The sequence below is a fragment of the Astatotilapia calliptera genome, chromosome 2 (genome assembly GCF_900246225.1).
Source record: "Astatotilapia calliptera chromosome 2, fAstCal1.2, whole genome shotgun sequence".
Lineage (NCBI taxonomy): Eukaryota > Metazoa > Chordata > Actinopteri > Cichliformes > Cichlidae > Astatotilapia > Astatotilapia calliptera.
In genome coordinates, this window is record NC_039303.1 from 13,633,237 (window position 1) to 13,650,823 (window position 17,587).

Genomic DNA, 17,587 nt, shown 5'->3' on the forward strand with positions numbered 1-17,587 from the left:
TAACACCAGACTGCATACAGGGCTGGACTGTGACAAAAAATTGGCCCGGGCATTTTGACTAGAGACCGGCCCACCATTATAGGAAAAATCATAAAGCCTTTGAATGAAAATAAACACTGTTGTGACAGTGATGTACACTGTTTTGATGCTATATATGTATCAATCTAACAATCGTTTGTTGTAAGATTCAGATAATTATTTTTTAAAAGCGAGACATTTTAAATGAGAATAAGAAAGAAAAGTATGTCTTTGTGCCCCCCTTTCCCTGTTAATGCCCTACATGCCCCCCTGGCAAAACTTTGCTAGACCCGCCCCTGCACAGTTACCAGCTGTCAGCTACGTAAAAAAGGATCCTGGTTTTATTTGTCTCTCAGAAACAGTTCATAACTTCCCTTCAACTCATTCATGTCACCTAAAAGGTAAACCTGTTTCTCCATCACCTGTTCAGCTCTGATGATCCAGTAAGGACATCTCCTGGTTTCATCTTCATGTTTCCCTCTCACCAGATAACCAAACCATATCATGACCAGCAGCTTTACAGCTGTGGCTCCAGCAAACATCAGCTGATACTAGAAAGTAATATTAAATAAATTCTAACAACAGCTGACCAAGCTTAAACGTGCTGCTGTTGTTTAGCGCGACATCCGCTGGTTTCCTCTTTCTGGCACAGAGTGGGAGATAAACAAACAAGAGAGAAAAGCCGATCAGCTGATCACTGATCAGTTTCATGATTGAAGTAGAAACGGGAGAGGGAGGGGAGAGAATGAGAGAAGAAGAGGCAGCTGTGCAGCAAAGACACAGAATAACTCCAGCTTTGTGTCTTTTTCATTGTAGCTGAAGTCCGGGACAAACTGTTCCTTTTCACCTCAATAAGAAACGCGTAATATTTTCTCTGAATACCAGACGATTCCGTTTTTTACGGGATGGTTGGCAATTAGAAACTCCGTCATGCTAGCTAGTACCCAGTACGAAAAAGTCAGCATAACGAAAATAATCTCCACCTAAACTTGGTTTATGTCTGACCCAGATAGACTGCAGACTCCTCTTGCCTCCCCTTTCCGTCATTCACCTGCTGGCCTCCAACACTTGCTAATGTTACTGAATCTGTGGAAGCTCCACGATAGCCACCACATGAAGTAACGAGTAACGACCCTATCTAAATCCCAGTAACGATTAACGCGTTCCTGGTTTTGGCATAATAACTAGTTACCGTGCTCGTTACCACAATAATAACGTAGTTACTGTAACGCGTTAGTCCCAACACTGGTGGAGACAGAGCAAGGCGGTTGTTTCTCAAATCCATAACATGAAGTCTAACACTTTTATCTTCAGACTGAAACGCTGACCCATAAACATCAGGAAAAAGTTTTCAGAGCAGAGTGTGTCTGTGTTTTTAGGTTCTGTCTGTAAAAGTGTTGCTACTCTCACATTATCATGCATTTAATATTTTGGGGGATTGCTCTGAGTATTTGATGCGTGAGTGGAGGGGATTTTTTTTTTTTGACTGAGTTATAGATACTTAATATTAATGCAGAACATTTAAAAACAACAAGCTGACCCGAGGTGCCTTCAAGTCACAGCAGAGGGTATAAAAATAAACAGGACTCAGATAAAATATATTAAAAAGTTAAACTTAAATGAGAACAACAGATTAAAAATGCAGCAGGACGTATTAGACTGAAGTAAGAGTGAAGACTGAGGTCAAACAGCATAAAAACACGATTAAAATAAAAAGACTGGAAAAGAAATAAAAGGAATCAAATCAGAAATTAAATAAATATTCAAACTTCAGCTACAGGGAGTCAGGAAAGAATTAAAAGTTGATTTTCCTTCACACCAAATTGTAAACAGGGATACACAGGAGGGTCTGACTGATCTGATAAGGTTCAAAATGGGACAGGTTAGTCAAAATTCATCCATGCTGACCATGTCGACCCCTTCCAGAGTGAACCGATGAACATTTATCCAAAAGTTTGAGTCACAAAAGAAAAGATCAGAAGAGAAAAGCTGAATTCACGCTCATTAACGTGATCACACGTCTGATGCTTCAGCAGAATGAAGGACAAAGCAAGCTTTTCTGGTAGAAGCCTAAAGCAACAGTGCTCACGGCTTTCTACCTCTGAGAGCATGACGCCAGGCCTCTCTGCTGTCACTCACGTCCTTCTTGCTCCTGCAGCCGGAGACCCGCTGGGTCAGTTCGCCATCGTGCAGGTGGACGAGGGCCAGTGGGGTTTGATTGTGAAGGAGAGTCTGGACCGAGAGGCCAGAGACAGATACGCCTTGAGAGTCACGGCCACCGATGGCAAGTTTGAGGCTCCCATCAGCGTGGACGTCCATGTGCTGGACATCAATGACAACAGCCCGCTGTGTGAGCAGGTGAGTACAGGTTACTTCAGCTCTGCAGTTAGATGCATGGAAGCCACTCAGAGTGAAAATGGTAAGGGGAAGTGGACGCTGGGCTGTTTTTGAACCTTTATTTTTTAAAGCGTTTGTTTTTCCTTTAAAGGTGCTTCTGGGAATATCTCCACATTAAGAGTAAAGACAAAAGCTGCTGCTTCCTGTACAGGCTGTAAAGCCCCCGAGGCTAATTTATGAAACTGAGCTATTAAAAAAAAGATTAGTCTTGACTTCGTGTAACATTTAATATTAAAGATGGTTTCAGTATAAAGCCAGTATTTCTCCCTGTCTGTTTCCTCACAGTCATTACTAGAGTTTAATGGAGACAGATGCATGAAATGTTCACCATCATAGATCACGTATCATCCAGCAGCCAGGAGAAATATTTCTATCATAATAACATATTGTTTAACTGAAACCAGGTAAATAACATTTGCATGAATAATCTTTACTTAACAGTTAATAAAGTCCTTTTAAGTCTTTATAAGCCAGTTATAAAACTGGCTTTGACACAAAGTCTTCTTAAAACAAGACTTTATGGAGTATTGCATCATAAGCAGTTAATAAGTAAAAAATAATTTATTTATTACACTTGGAAGGTTTGTGGTAGGTTTGTAACATGTATATTAAACAGTTAATTGTGACATAAATCCATCCATCCACCCCCTCCATGTATACATCCATCCATGCATCCACCCATCCATGTATACATCCATCCATCCATCCATGTATACATCCATCCATCCATCCATGTATACATCCATCCACCCATCCATGCATCCACCCATCCATGTATACATCCATCCACCCATCCATGCATCCACCCATCCATGTATACATCCATCCACCCATCAACCCATCCATCCATCCATGCATCCACCCATCCACTCACCCATCCATCATGCATACATCCACTTATACATACATCCATTCATCCACTTATCCATGTATACATCCATCCATCCATCGATACATCCATCCATCGATACATCCGTCAGTCCGTCTGTCCCTCCCTTCCTCCTTGTGCCATATGTTATGGTGTCAAAGTTCAGATGTAAGTAACAACTTACTTAACGTGACCTTTTTCTCAGCTCTGTAGGTGTGTTTCTGCTGCTTCCTGTTTTTTCTCTTTAATCCAACGCTGAGTAGCTTAACTGAAACCCACCCAGTAAATGCAGGCCTGATTATTGTTATTATCCTCCTGCTGCAGCTCGTGTACAAAGAGGTGGTGATGGAAAACTCGCCCTCCAGCGTGTTTGTGCTCAAGGTTTCAGCTTCCGATCCAGACGTGGGCACTAATGGCCAGATTTCCTACACACTCCACGGGCCAGATGCCGACAAGTTCCACCTGGAACACAGAACAGGTATGATGGTGTCTGTTTGACGTCAGTGCACGGCATCCCTGTCAGCACGCGTTTGAGGGTGCAATAGCATGAACTGACATCCATCACCTGATATCTTCACCACCTGCTGAGACATCAGTCAATCTTTTGACCCACTCACAGGTCAAAAGCCGCTCTTGTCATATTGTGTGTAAAACTAGAGGTTGATTTTATACTTGAATATAGAAAAGTAACACGTGCATGGATTTCCAAAAGTTCAAAGCTGCTTTAGATTGAAAGTTGATTGTATCATGATGTGAAATTTGGGCACTTACAGCCCCAGACTGTACAGACTGTTCAAATCTTGTCCAAACAATCCTCCTCTAAGTGTCCACCTCGTGTGGATACTTAGATCATTTAAAAAATATATATAATATAATAAAGAAATGAATGTTCTAAGTGGGGCTTTTAAAGTTCAGAAAAGCAAGAACACTACCACAGAAAGTTCTTGGTTGGGCTTGAAGGTAAATCAAAGCTCCTGAACTTCATGGAAGAGTCATTAGAAGAAAAGCTTTCCTCTGGAAGTCTGAACATCAGAAGGATCCCGGTGCCTTCGTGAAACATTTTCAAAAGAAAGTTTTTGTTAGAAAGACGTTTGGAGAACAAAGAGTACAGGATCTATGAAAAGAACTCCTCTCTGTGGGGGTGCATCAGGAAGAAATGGAAAGCCTCCATAAGTGGATGGCTCATAGCAGAGCACAGTGATCCTAAACACACCTTAGCATCCACTGCAGACTAAAAAAACACAACGGGCTCAACCCGAGGCCAAGCTGAAGGCATTAGGATTGAAAACCTAGACTTCAAAAGAGGCGCACCATAACGCCGTAAAGCCCATGAAGATGAGAATGTGCCCAAAAATCCTAAAGCAGGAATTCAAAGACTCTCCGTTCCCTGTAAAGTCTTTACAAGCTGTGATACCTGCAGCAAAATAGAATCCAAAATAATCAAAGAGACATGCTCACACCTTCACGGGAGCCAAACTTCAGCAAGGTGTGCATGAAACACTAAAACACCGATGGGGACAAGCTGGTGATGTGTTTAGGTTCCGCTGGAGTTTAGCATCCTGCCATTCACGCGACAAAACACCAAAAAGTTTTAACATTTGACTGAGTAATATAAGTTTATAATACTCGGGCCTAAAACTGTCACCTGTAAATGAGCAGCACCACAGTCACACGATGTTTGTGTCATGGCGATGAATAACGTGTGCGGCCTCTTTAAGCTGCTCGTTAGCGGAGGCCTGTCCTTCGTGGCTGGGGTATTTCCTGAATATTTTATTGCTTATCAAATGTTCATAAAGAACAGGAAATGCAGACACTTTTGTTTAGTGAGGCAAAGCAGTGTGACTTATCTGACTCCATGCAGACCAGTTGGACTTTGTCTTTTTGGAGGGAGTGACTATCAGTTTTAAGCAGGAAACACCATGCTCACCTGCTCACACCTCAAATATTAAAATAACACCTCACAATATTCATCTCAACACGCTACATCTGACCTGAAGATGACTGCTGATACTTTAATTATAAGACATACGTCATCATCTGCATGTGCATCACCAACGTGTGGAGATGTGTTGGCCTTGTTTTGGGGATGTTTGTGTTCCGTGGTTTGATGGTTGTGTGTCGTACACCTGTCCCAGGTGAGCTCTTCACGCTGGCCGTGCTGGACCGTGAGAGGAACGTGGAGTTCAACCTGGTGGCGAAGGCGACGGATGGCGGGGGTCGATCCTGTCAGGCCGACATCCTGCTGATGGTCCAGGACATGAACGACAACCCGCCCCGCTTCTCGTCCAGCCACTATGAGGTCACCGTGTTCGACAACACCACTGTCCGCACGCCGGTCGCTGTGGTGTATGCCAAGGACCCTGACACAGGTGAGCTGCTGCTGCTGAGTTTGACGTGTCGCTGTGGGTGCAGCGAAGGTGGAGTAACTAGACAAACTGAACACGGAGTTGTTTATGTCAGGTCCGAACATGTTGGGACAAACTCTTCATTCTGGTATCAGGTTAAAGCCTGATGCTCAGGCGTGCCTGTGTGTGTGTGTGTGTCTGTGTGTGTGTGTGTGTGTGTGTGTGTGTGTGTGTGTGTGTGTGTGTGGGTGGGTGGTTTGACTGATCCCAAACATAATAAAGGCAAAGCCGTCCATGAAACACCCACCTGAAGTTCACCTTTGCTGTGTTGTTCCAGCTGTGATGGGAATTATCTGCATCACGTAGCTTTTAACCTTTGACCCCTGCAGCATGAGCACCTCACTCATTTTACATTTTTAGCTTCAGTTATAGCTGACTCTTTCTAAAAACATTGCGCTCTAAAACAAAGAATCCTAATTAATCTGTTTTCATTAGAGTCTGCATTTCAAACCTGAACTTTCACCCTTTAGATTTTTACTGCCACATTTCTGCTTTTAAACATGACATCAGAGCTGCCGCGCTTCCTGCAGTCGGTCGCGTGTCTGCGTGTCCTCATTAATGTGTGAAAATATGTGGGTGTGCCTTAATGACAAAGCAAAACCAAAGGCCACTACAAAAGCAGCTAAAAATAATGTCAGCCATAAAAGCCGTTTAACTTGGCTTTGGTGTCACATTTGGACGTCTGTTATTATTTCATGCAGTGTGGGTAGTCCTGAATTACTGTAAACACTGCCTTTTTTATGTACAGGTGTTGCTTTACCTTTTTAAAATGACAATTAAATCTAGAGAAAACTTTAATAAGACACTTTAATGATAAAAAGTAGTTTTATATGCAGTTTTTGTAGTTATTTTAAGGACAGCCAACGTCTGTGTGAGAGCTCTGATCAGTGTCTGTGGGGTGGGGGGTTTCGGGGGATGGAGGGCAAACACGCCTCTGCTTTGATGTGTAATTTGTGAGTGTAGCGGGAAAAGGTTGGACATGAAACGAAAGACGCTTATTTTTCAGAACCAGCTGCAGGCTGATGGCTCGGTGACGTCATCAGAGTTTCTTAAACATTTAAAGTGTGAACGCATATTCATGCATCACTTAAAACTTTAATGGCATTTCTGCATTGACGCTGCTGTTTACGAGTCGCACGCAAAAGTTTGTCACAAAAGTTTCACTGCTTTTTATTTCCAACACGTAAATATAAAAGAAATACAAAATAACATAGTAACATTAGTAATATCTCCGTGTGAACAGTTACACACGTATGAATACAGAAACACTTTTTGCATCTTTAGATTCATCGCAGCCTTAAACTGTAGGCCCACTGGTGTCCATCTCACACAATATTCAGAATACTTTCTGGCAACAAATGAATGAACTTCAGACATCAGCTGTGCTTTTTTCAGCTCTACAAAATCCAAGAGTTACAGAGTTTATCTTGAACACGAGTAAAGACTCTTTCTTTGTTAAACCTTCTATTTGTATTTTTTTCCCCAAATACCACAAATTTGGTCTTCTTCATGAGGATTTACTTTTGTCAAACCGTTTTTAAATATTATTCGTTTCAAAAATCTGTTAATGCTACACTTGTAGGCCGCTTGCTCTAAATCCCGATAAGAAGAGTAAGAAGCAGCCAGTGTTTCACATTGGTTGGTATTATTTGTGCAGAGGTGGAGCTGCGTGTTCACTTCTGTCTTTGTGGTTTCCTTTGTGCTGCTCCTCCTTCCTGTGATTCATGTAAAGCCCGGGGTTTTGTAATCAGCACACGTATCGCTGATGTACCCCAGCCCTCTCTTACTGAGGCGAGCGGCCACACTTTGCTGCAGATTGCCAGTGCAGTCGTAAACACCTTATTAATTAGTTTGAGTGCTGCATGGGTGAAGTCACATTAAAGAAAAGAGCTCGGTTTGTGCAGGTGTGTGTGGTTTTTGATGTGTCATTCAAATGGTGGATCACAGTGGGACTGCACACACACATTAGTTTGTACAAAGGTGGACAGATTCAGACAGGTAGGACACACACAGCCCCAACAGGCTGGCCACGCCTTCAGATGTGCAGCGGCATGTCCTCTTTCTCAGTGCTGACGACTTTCTCACAGATGCCAGTGACTCACACTCATGTTTCCATTTTTTAATGCTTTATTTGCCAGATAAATGGATAAAACCACTTCAGCACGCAGAGAAAAAACTGCAGGCATCAAAACAGAGATGTGGAGTCACATGTGACGGTGAAACTGTGCAGCAGAGCTCGAGCAGCAGACAGAAAATAACCGTAGTTGAAGTGCTAATCCTCTGAAAAACCAACACAAAGTGTTTGACCTTTACCCGTAGTGACATCTTTAGGCTGCTTAGTCTGTTCAGCAGGAGATCAGACAACGAATAAAAAGAGTGAGAAAAATAGAGGCGTTATTTCACGAGCTCTGCGGGAATCTGAATGTTCTACTTATTGCTCTGGAGTTAGTGGTTAACGAGCCTCCTCATGGGGAGGGTCATTTTTATCATCAGTGGTTTTCATTAGAAACACACATGCTGGGCTTTTCACCCACACACTCCCACTGTAAATGTGTAACTGTGCAGAAACAGTGGGATCTCCTGGATGCTTCGTGTTTTTTCATGTTTACAGCCCGGAGAGTTCAAAGCGTGCGCTGATTATTCTTTCTTTTGATTCTTTTAATTGGCGCTATGTGGAAATCCAGATGTGGCTTAGATAACAGTTTCTTGACTAATTCATATTTTTCTGTTTGGATAAAAGGATCAGTCACACCCAACAAACCAAAGTAATAACCTGACTCTGGATGGCCTCCAGTTACACTCTCGAAACAATTTTGGATAACTCAAAACAAACATGTTGGACTTTCATCTCTGCAAAATCAAAGTCCCGTCATCCGGGGTTTCACAAACTTCCTGAAACACCTTCAGTGGATCCAAAACACCTGAACTCAAGGGGAGAACAGCTTCTGTTCATTGGCTCAGGGCCTCATTTACTGTCAGCCAATCACAGCTGGGATCGGCTGACAGTAAAATGGAGACGTATTTGTTTCTTGATGACCTGAGTATATTTATTTATATAGTTACATTTATTTATATTAACATATTGATTAAAGCCGTCTGCTTATACAGTCTGTCTCTATAAGAGATTTCACTGCTTTAGTCTTTATGATTCTAACCTGAGCAGGATAAGGTCGCTATTAAAAGTGATGACCTGATGCAGAGAAGCAGGTGAGACATCCTCACACACCTTACCTGTCCGTGTTCCTGTGCTCAGGTATAAACTCCGAGGTGAAGTACTCCCTCCTGTCCGGCGATGACGGCTACTTCTCTCTGGACGAGTTTTCGGGGATCCTACGGCTGGAACGACCTCTGAACCCTGAAACTCCGACCACATTCGAGCTAAAGGTGAAGGCCACCGACCGCGGCCTGCCTCGTCACCTCCACTCTGTTGCCACGGTGACAGTGGATGTGGTCTCTCTGGACGACTACCAGCCCGTCTTCATGAGCTCCGAGTACACCGCCCAGCTCCCAGAGTCCTCGGCGGTCGGGTCGGAGGTGCTGAGCGTGTCTGCGCTCACCAGAGACAGCAGCTCCCCGGATCCCATCGTGTACCGTATCATCTCTGGGAACGAGGACGGCCGCTTCCAGCTGGACTCACGAACAGGTCAGAACAGCTGATTACACGAAACACTCGGCGTTTCATTATTGCGCTTAGGCAATAGTGAATGGTGGAATTGTAAAGCGCTTTGAGGTTATCGAAAAGCGCTATATAAATGCAATCCATTATTATTTTTATTATTATTATTAGGCGTACAGGTACAGGTGAGCTTTACACCTGAGCGGCATTTACCCGGCCCCCCAGAAACAAGCCACATATCAAATAATAATAACAACAACAACAACAATAATAATAGTTGTTATTATTCTTATTATATAGGTCCTTTCAGCTGGAGAAAAGAAAACAGCAGCAGAAATAATGAGTGAGGGTTAGTCAGCTGAAAACAGACAAGCCAAAACAAAGGGCTGAAAGATGCTAAACCAAATATCAGGTGACCACTCGCTAACAGTAAATATAGACACAAAAAGGATTTCAGAATAAAAGCACAAAGAGAAAATGGGACCGTTGGTTGAGATTAATTTATTGTGACAGAGTTTTCTCCACTTTTGTTACTTTACAACAAAACGATATACAACTTTTATTGCTATGGGTGACTAGAGGCTCACTAATTAGCTGAGTATTTAAATTCATGACAACGGTAATATTTCCTCTGCATTAATATTCAGGTAAAGGAAATGCTTTGGGCTCAGTCTGAATTTAAACAGTTTAATCATTTTGGACAAATAATCACAAGGTTTAAGTTTTTCTACCTGCAGATGTTTTTAAAAAGGATTAAGACTGTTGCCTTGGTGCAGAGAGGCTTTATTAATGCTGCAGATGGTGCAGCGAGCGCTCGCGAGCTTCGCCCTCTGCTGGGTTTAACAGTCGGACTGAACTGCAGTGTGGGACTCACAGCTCGTTGCCAATAAATCATTAAAGGCCAGAAGAGGTGCACTCATCTGTTTATTTTGAAAAGCCAAGACAAGACGATCAGAATCTCAACTAGATGGGATTCACTGAGATTGCAGGTTATTTTTGGTTTGTATGACACTTTAAAGCTGAAATGGAAAAGTGTGAAACTGTTGGCTCGGCCTGCACACCAGAGCAAAGAGACCAGCGAGCAGCACCACAGTTCCAGCAGTTTAGCGATTTCACTGATCGATGCAGCCTCTGCAACAACGCAGGTCACTAACTCACATGTCTTTACTTATTCTCAGTTTGAAGCGCTGTCAGCCTGCAGCACACACTCACGCTTGCATGAGTGTGTGACGGTCCTTCATGCAGCTGCTCTCTGGACAGCAGAAATAGTTCTGCGTGTCGTCCCGTTAGGATTGTTTTGTTTTTTTAACAGCCGGCTGACACTAGTTTCATATTTACCCAGCATACAGGATGTGAGAATATGATTGGTCAGCGTAGTTATTTTTAGTTTGGTGAACTTTGAGCTGGTCGATGCTATGTCAGTGAAGAATTCCAGGCGAGCGGGTTGTGTTTGACCTGAATCGTGTGTTTTATGAATGGATCCTTCCCCCTGCAGAAGAGGGAGTGCTGTTTGTGTGTCGGAAGCTCGCACGCCTCCGGTGTTCCAGATCAACTGGCGTTTAGATCAACTGGCGTTGGTCGAACAGATGTGTGGCAGTCTTGCGTTTCAGGAGCTCCTACCGACAAACCAGCAAAAAAAACGCCAAATGTGTCATCTGTGACACTTGTGAGGTTATCTCAAACACACTCCGTCAGTCTTGATGCTGTTGAACAACAAAATGTTTAAAAATGTGGCGAGTTTACCTGGTGATATCCTCATGCGCGACGCGATCGCGAAAACAGCAAACAAGTAACACCACGCCGTTGTTGTTCACAGGACAGCAAGAGTAAACGATCGGGAGACCCTTGTCGTCGTTATCGTTCCACTCGCACGGTTTATTTCACCGAATTCAGCGTTTTTGCTCCACAACTAAAGCGAGCAGTTTGCTCTGTGCACTAACATGGACTCGAGTCAACCAGCGCCACCTCTGGCCAAGTGCCACAGCCTACAGCCAGATCAACCTGTGACACACATCTGCACCACGTTTGAATTCGTGTCATGCACATTTGCACCTTTCAATTGTGTGTTTGTGCGTCATGCAAACAAACCTTTGAAATGAATGAAATGATATCATGTATTTAATATCAGCCTACATTTGTACAAAATGCCAAATGACATACACATAAGAATCACCATCCTGATATCAATACTTTTGCCCATACGAAAAATGTCGTGAACACACTAATATTTCACCAGTGTTGTAACATCACATGTCGTTAGCGTAGTCTGTCTGTGTCTTCCCTCTGCAAACAAACATGTTAGAGTTGGTTGTGATATACAGTCTGCATAAGTGTGGTCAATCTAATAAACATTTGTAAGGAGATGGCAGTTACTGTGAATGTACAGCAGGTGATTAGTAATAAACAGCCAGACAATGACTCTGACAATCTCATTCAATCTTGCAGATTGCACCTTCTGTGGAAAGTGGTACCACACAGTGTGTGTGGACTTCCCCTGTGCAGAAGGCGACTACAAATGTTGTGGGTGCTAAATAAACAGAAAAAAGTGATCCCTGTTGTCTTTGCTTACTGATTGTTTTCAGTGTTGACAATCCACATTGCTGGCATTGCATCTTTCAACATGTTTGTGGGCAGATTTGGATGTACCAGGGGTAAGTGCAGCCACTCAGCCTCTACTCACTGTGATCATAGCAGCAGGTGCAGATGTGTCACAAGTTAATCTAGTAGTGGGCTATGGTCATGTGTTAGTGGTGGGAACAGTCATATCCACTCACTCTCACTGGCTGTTTATTACTAATCACTGTGTAACTGCTGTGGATTCACAGTAACTGCCGTCTCCTTACAAATCTTCATTAGATTAACCACACTTATACAGACTGTATATAACTCCAGCCATGTTGATGAATTGCCTATATTGGCTGGAAATATTCATTTTCAGGGAAAAGACACAGACAGACTATGCTAGCGACATGTGATGTTACAACACTAATGAAATATTGATGTGTCATATTTGTCCAAGGCGTATTTCATTGTTATGGAAAAAGAGAATATTAAAATCATGATGACCAATTGGAGTGGTGATTTCTATGACTTTGTGTATATAATTTGGAATTTTGTACAAATGTAGGCCAATAAGGAATATATGATATCATTTCATTCTTTTCAAAGGTTTATTTGCATGACGCACAAACACACAATTGAAAGGTACAAATGTGCATGACACGAATTCAAACGTGGTGCAGATGTGTGTCACAGGTTGATCTGGCTGTAGGCTGTGGCACTTGGCCAGAGGTGGCGCTGGTTGACTCGACTCCATGTTGGTGCACAGAGCAAACTGCTCGCTTTAGTTGTGAAGCAAAAACGCTGAATTCGGTGAAATAAACCGTGCGAGTGGAACGATAACGACGACAAGGGTCTCCCGATCGTTTACTCTTGCTGTCCTGTGAACAACAACGGCGTGGTGTTACTTGTTTGCTGTTTTCGCGATCGCGTCGCGCATGAGGATATCACCAGGTAAACTCGCCACATTTTTAAACATTTTGTTGTTCAACAGCATCAAGACTGACGGAGTGTGTTTGAGATAACCTCACAAGTGTCACAGATGACACATTTGGTGTTTTTTTGCTGGTTTGTCGGTAGGAGCTCCTGAAACGCAAGACTGCCACACATCTGTTCGACCAACGCCAGTTGATCTAAACGCCAGTTGATCTGGAACACCGGCGGGAATCGCCAACAGGAAGAGTTCAGCTTTCTGTCTGAGATGATTCACAAACAGCAGAAGCTCCAGTTTCTCCTGTTTTTCTCAAAGTTAATTTCCAATCAATACTCATCCATCCACAGCACGATTAGAGATGAGTGACTCACTGGCTTGTGGATAATTTATGATTTGAGTTTTTTGATGTCTGGAGAATTCAGTCTTGAATCAATTATTGATCCTGTGCATCATCCGTAAACATCTCCGAGCATATTGTGGAGTACGCGGTCATAAATAGTAAATCTCCCTCCGGCCTCTGATCAAATCAGGGGCGATTTTAGCCCATTTTTTTAGCCCATTTTTGGGGGTGCTTCAGCATACAGTACATAATTGAGATGGAACATTTTAACAACAAAAGTATAGATAACCCCTCCCCCCTCCCATAGTGGTTTGTTCCAGCTCTCCCCTGCTCTGGCTCTAGCGCCGTTGCTGCCAGAGCGATGGTGGCTGAGACGCAGCGGAGCAGAGGTGTAAGTGCCTGGCTTAAAACAGGACATGTTAGCTGCCTTTAACCTTCAGTTACTCTTTATATAGTTAGGTAGGAGTCAGGCCATGTTTCTTTTTAGCTGAAAAATATTACACCAGGTAACCTGCAGTGTTGAAAATGTGTTTTCCGACTATGTTTGCTACCCTACAATCCGTCCTGCTTTGTAGTAAAATCAGCAACATTTGACCGTCCTGTTGCTCCCATTTAAATGTATGCAGCCTATTTAAAATCTAAAACGTAACATTGTCCGCAGCCTACTGTTGTTACCACCGTCCTGTTTTAAATGTAATGAGAGAAACTGGTTATTTTGTCATATGTGCCGATATTGAACCCAAGGTACTAACTAGCTAACTGACTGGATGCCCATTAACCTTATAACTCCTGTTGTGTGTGTGTGTTTGTTTGTGTATAGAGAGACAGCCAGGTTCATAATGGATATGAGGTAGTTTTTTCAAAAAAAGGAGCCACATTCAGGTAAAAGTGTAAAATCAAATGATCCATCAATAAAGGATAATGTTGGATCAGTGTTTCAATATTTATATCCTTTATTAGATGTACATGTGGTTTGGTTATTTGCCTTTTGGTTAAAAGTAAACTGAGAGAGGACTTCTTTTATTAGTGATCTTAATAGTATTTTTTAATCTAATTGAATACAATCTATTTGTGTATGATTGTCAGTCCAAAGAGGGAGAGAGGAAAGAGGAGAACATGAGGAGAAAGTACAAGGTCAGGAAGAACCAGGTAAGAAAACAGACAGGGAGTACTAACAGGCACAACAGAAACTGTTAAACTGGCAAAGAAAAACTAATTTTACTCGTACAATCTGGAAGTTGTGTTCTCCCTATGTTAAAGCTGCTATACACAGTCTGCAAAACAAACTGGGTTGTCAGCCCTGGCACTGCATTACCATATTGAGCTTCATTCAGAGGAAGTCACGGTTGCCAGAGACTTTTTGAAGCTTAAGAGTGAGGCTGGTGCCATCCCAGATATGTTAACATTGTACAATCTTCTGGATAATCAGATCTTCCCCGAACTGAAAACTGTTATTCAGGTTGTCCTAACAAACCCAGTTTGCAGCTGGAGCTGTGAGAGGTCTTTTAGTGTCTTGAGTCAGCTCCATACCTGGCTGAGAAGGACCATGGGTCAAAGCAGACTCCAGCACCTGGCTGTGATGTCAGTTGAGAAAGAGATGCTTGAGAGACTTGAACACCAAAATGTGATAGACAGATTTGCCAACCTCAAGCTGAGGCCGCAGAGGATAAAAGAAAAGAAAAAATCTGCAGAGCCATATTAGTATCTGCAGTAAAGATCTTTTCATACATTGTATACATTGTACCAGAGGCTAAGGTGTCTCAGTTTTTTTACATTTTTTAATAATATTTTGTACATTTCAAGGACTCTTCTATTTTTGGAGTGTATTTTTATGTATCTCTATTGTATTATAATACACTAAAAGTAAATCTCTGTCCAAACAAATGCACTCAGCTTACTTTTTACTCACAGTGAGCATCATTCATTATTATCCCGCAGTAATTAAGGTTAGGAAACTGCGATCGTGGCTCAAAGAGTTGGCAGTTCGTCTTGTAACCGGCAGGTTGTCGGTTCAAGCCCTGGCTCGGACGGTCTCGGTCGTTGTGTCCTTGGGCAAGACACTTCACCTGCCGCCTACTGGTGAGGCCAGAGGGGCCGATGGCGCGATATGGCAGCCTTGCTTCTGTCACCAACTGTAGCTACCTCCACCAGTGAGTGAATGAATAGTGGAATTGTAAAGCACTTTGAGGGCCCCGCAAAGTGCTATATAAATGCAATCCATTATTAGTATATGTATTTTTTAAAAATTCCAATCCATTCTTCTTTTGCAGCATTTAAATAACCTTGATCAGATTTGATGGTTTTGTTACAGACTTTTCAAAAAAGTGTTTTGCTTTTCTTTCACAAATGTGGGGATTAAATTGTGTTAAAATGTACAAAACAGTGATGTCATGTTTTGTGACGAGGACCCAGGCACAGAGAGACTTGATGAATTTAAGAATCTTATGATTTAATAAAGAAATTTGCAGAGTTGCATAGAGATGGTAAAATTGTGATGACTGATAATGGAGATGAAGACAACAGAGGACGAGGACAGGGAGGACCAGGGGTTTAAATGCACCAAGGGGACAGTCAGAGGGAACTCGGGACAACGGGAGACATTTAAGGATACAGGGACTGACAGAGACAGGGAAGAAGTCTCATCGTGACAAGGAAAGTTTACCTTGCCTCAATGGGCAGCTCTCTGGGTGCTCAGCACCCCAAAGCTCTGATCCTAGAAATCGCCCCTGGATCAAATGCTGTTTGTCACACACCGGACACACAGCACTTTTTCTCTCTTACTGCAGCTCTGTACTGTGAGCCAGAGCGCACAAATCTCTGCGAGCTGTGTAAGCTCCAGAACCAAAAGACAGCGCCATCACACAAATGAGGAAAACCTCAGTGACGTGTCACTTCACGCTTCTGCTCAGGCAAAAACACAACGTCAAGCTGGAAACAAAAGTCTTCCATGCATCATCGTTTCAGTTATAGGATTTGAGATGAACAGTTTATAGCATCACAGTTTGATTCTTGGGCTGGATTAGAGCAGCTTCACATGAGTCACAGTTCAAAATAATCCTTCTTTTTCTCGCACTGGACCTCAGTTCATCCTCTGTCTGAAACAAGCTGTTTAAGCCCTTGAAGCTGGCTTTGTTCTGATTGGCTGACCATTATAAACAGACAGTCTAACAGCTTCCTCTCTGTGATGTAATCCTAATCTAAAGAGTGTTTAGAGCACTCAGGCTTCCCTGGCAGTATGGGGAGGTGATGGGGGAGAGGGAGGGCTTTGCTGCTCAGGGCCCAGATGATAAGTGAAAGAAAATGGATGAATGGATCTATTGGTCTTTATTTTCTTTATTTTCTTGTACTTTTGTCTTGTTTGCCTGACTTTTAGGATTTCTAGGGCCTCCTCCACCTTCTGATAAATATATGAGTTGACTCTGCCCTCCATGGAGACACTCGTGATCAGCATCTTTTGATGCTTCGTGGCCGAGTTGTTGGGGGGTTGTTGGGACCAGAATGAAGACTCTACTGAGCTTGAAGCTGAGCTTGCTGCTTCCAACAGTGCGAGAAAAGCTGCTGTAGAAAACCCCAATGATCCGAGCTGCCTTTAACCTGATTCCGGATGATCCAAGAATTTTCCAGAGGCTTTAATGTTTAGCAGCGTTTGTCTTTCAGGGCTGTGCTCAGTAATGTGGGTGGAGATCTGAAACCAAGCTTCGAGGCGGGCTGCTCTGTTAGTGTTCCGCACATTTCCTCTTAGACTTTATGTCTTTTTTAGTAGTTGTTGGGAAACATTACCATGCACTGAAAGTTAGTTAATGGCACAGAATTGCAGCGGTGACACAAAGGGAGGAAAAAAATAGTAAATCTGCAGAGTAAAAAGTGAAATCGCGGACTTCCTGCCAAGTTTGTAAAATGTGTTTCTGTTACTTCACTGAACGTTACTGATCTTTCACAGGCTGCGAACTTGAGGAATGTGTGAGCTGAAAACGCTCCAAAATCCCTCCTTTGACATTTGCCGGTAATGCGCCATTACGCCCAGAGGTCATTTGTGTCACCAAATCATGTGGGTGAGATCAGAGATGTTAATGAAGAGGGAGACGCACCGTGGCAGCTTCCAGTGAAACGAGTCGTGAATGACAGGACTCGTCAAAAGCAAGCTAGCCTGGACTTGATGTCTTGGCTCTCTGATTATTTTCTTTGAGCCCACACACACCAGCGCACATTAGCGCAGATGTGAATCAACCCGTCAGGAGCTGCTGTCACGCTCTCACATTCTTCATGGTTTTTCTGCTTTTTGCTGTGAATAAAATTCATAATTGTAAAGATTTCATTTTTCACAAAGAAGCTTGGTTTATTTTATTAAAGTCATCAGTTTAAGCTTTTAAATCACGGGTGTCAAACATTTGTCCCGGGGAGGTGCAGCTTTGGTCCCGTGGAGGGTCAGTGTGGATGGAGGGTTGAACTG

General features: G+C 42.9%; 1 protein-coding gene across 1 annotated transcript in view; it reads left to right on the forward strand.

Annotated features, from left to right (window-relative positions):
* Nucleotides 1–17,587, forward strand: part of fat2 (FAT atypical cadherin 2) — a 98,865-nt gene that overhangs the window by 48,223 nt on the left and 33,055 nt on the right. Inside the window, exons 13-16 of the mRNA XM_026185187.1 lie at nucleotides 2,177–2,376; nucleotides 3,608–3,761; nucleotides 5,419–5,652; nucleotides 8,942–9,331. Of these exons, the coding sequence (XP_026040972.1) occupies nucleotides 2,177–2,376; nucleotides 3,608–3,761; nucleotides 5,419–5,652; nucleotides 8,942–9,331 (978 nt within the window). The remainder of the gene's footprint in view (nucleotides 1–2,176; nucleotides 2,377–3,607; nucleotides 3,762–5,418; nucleotides 5,653–8,941; nucleotides 9,332–17,587) is intronic.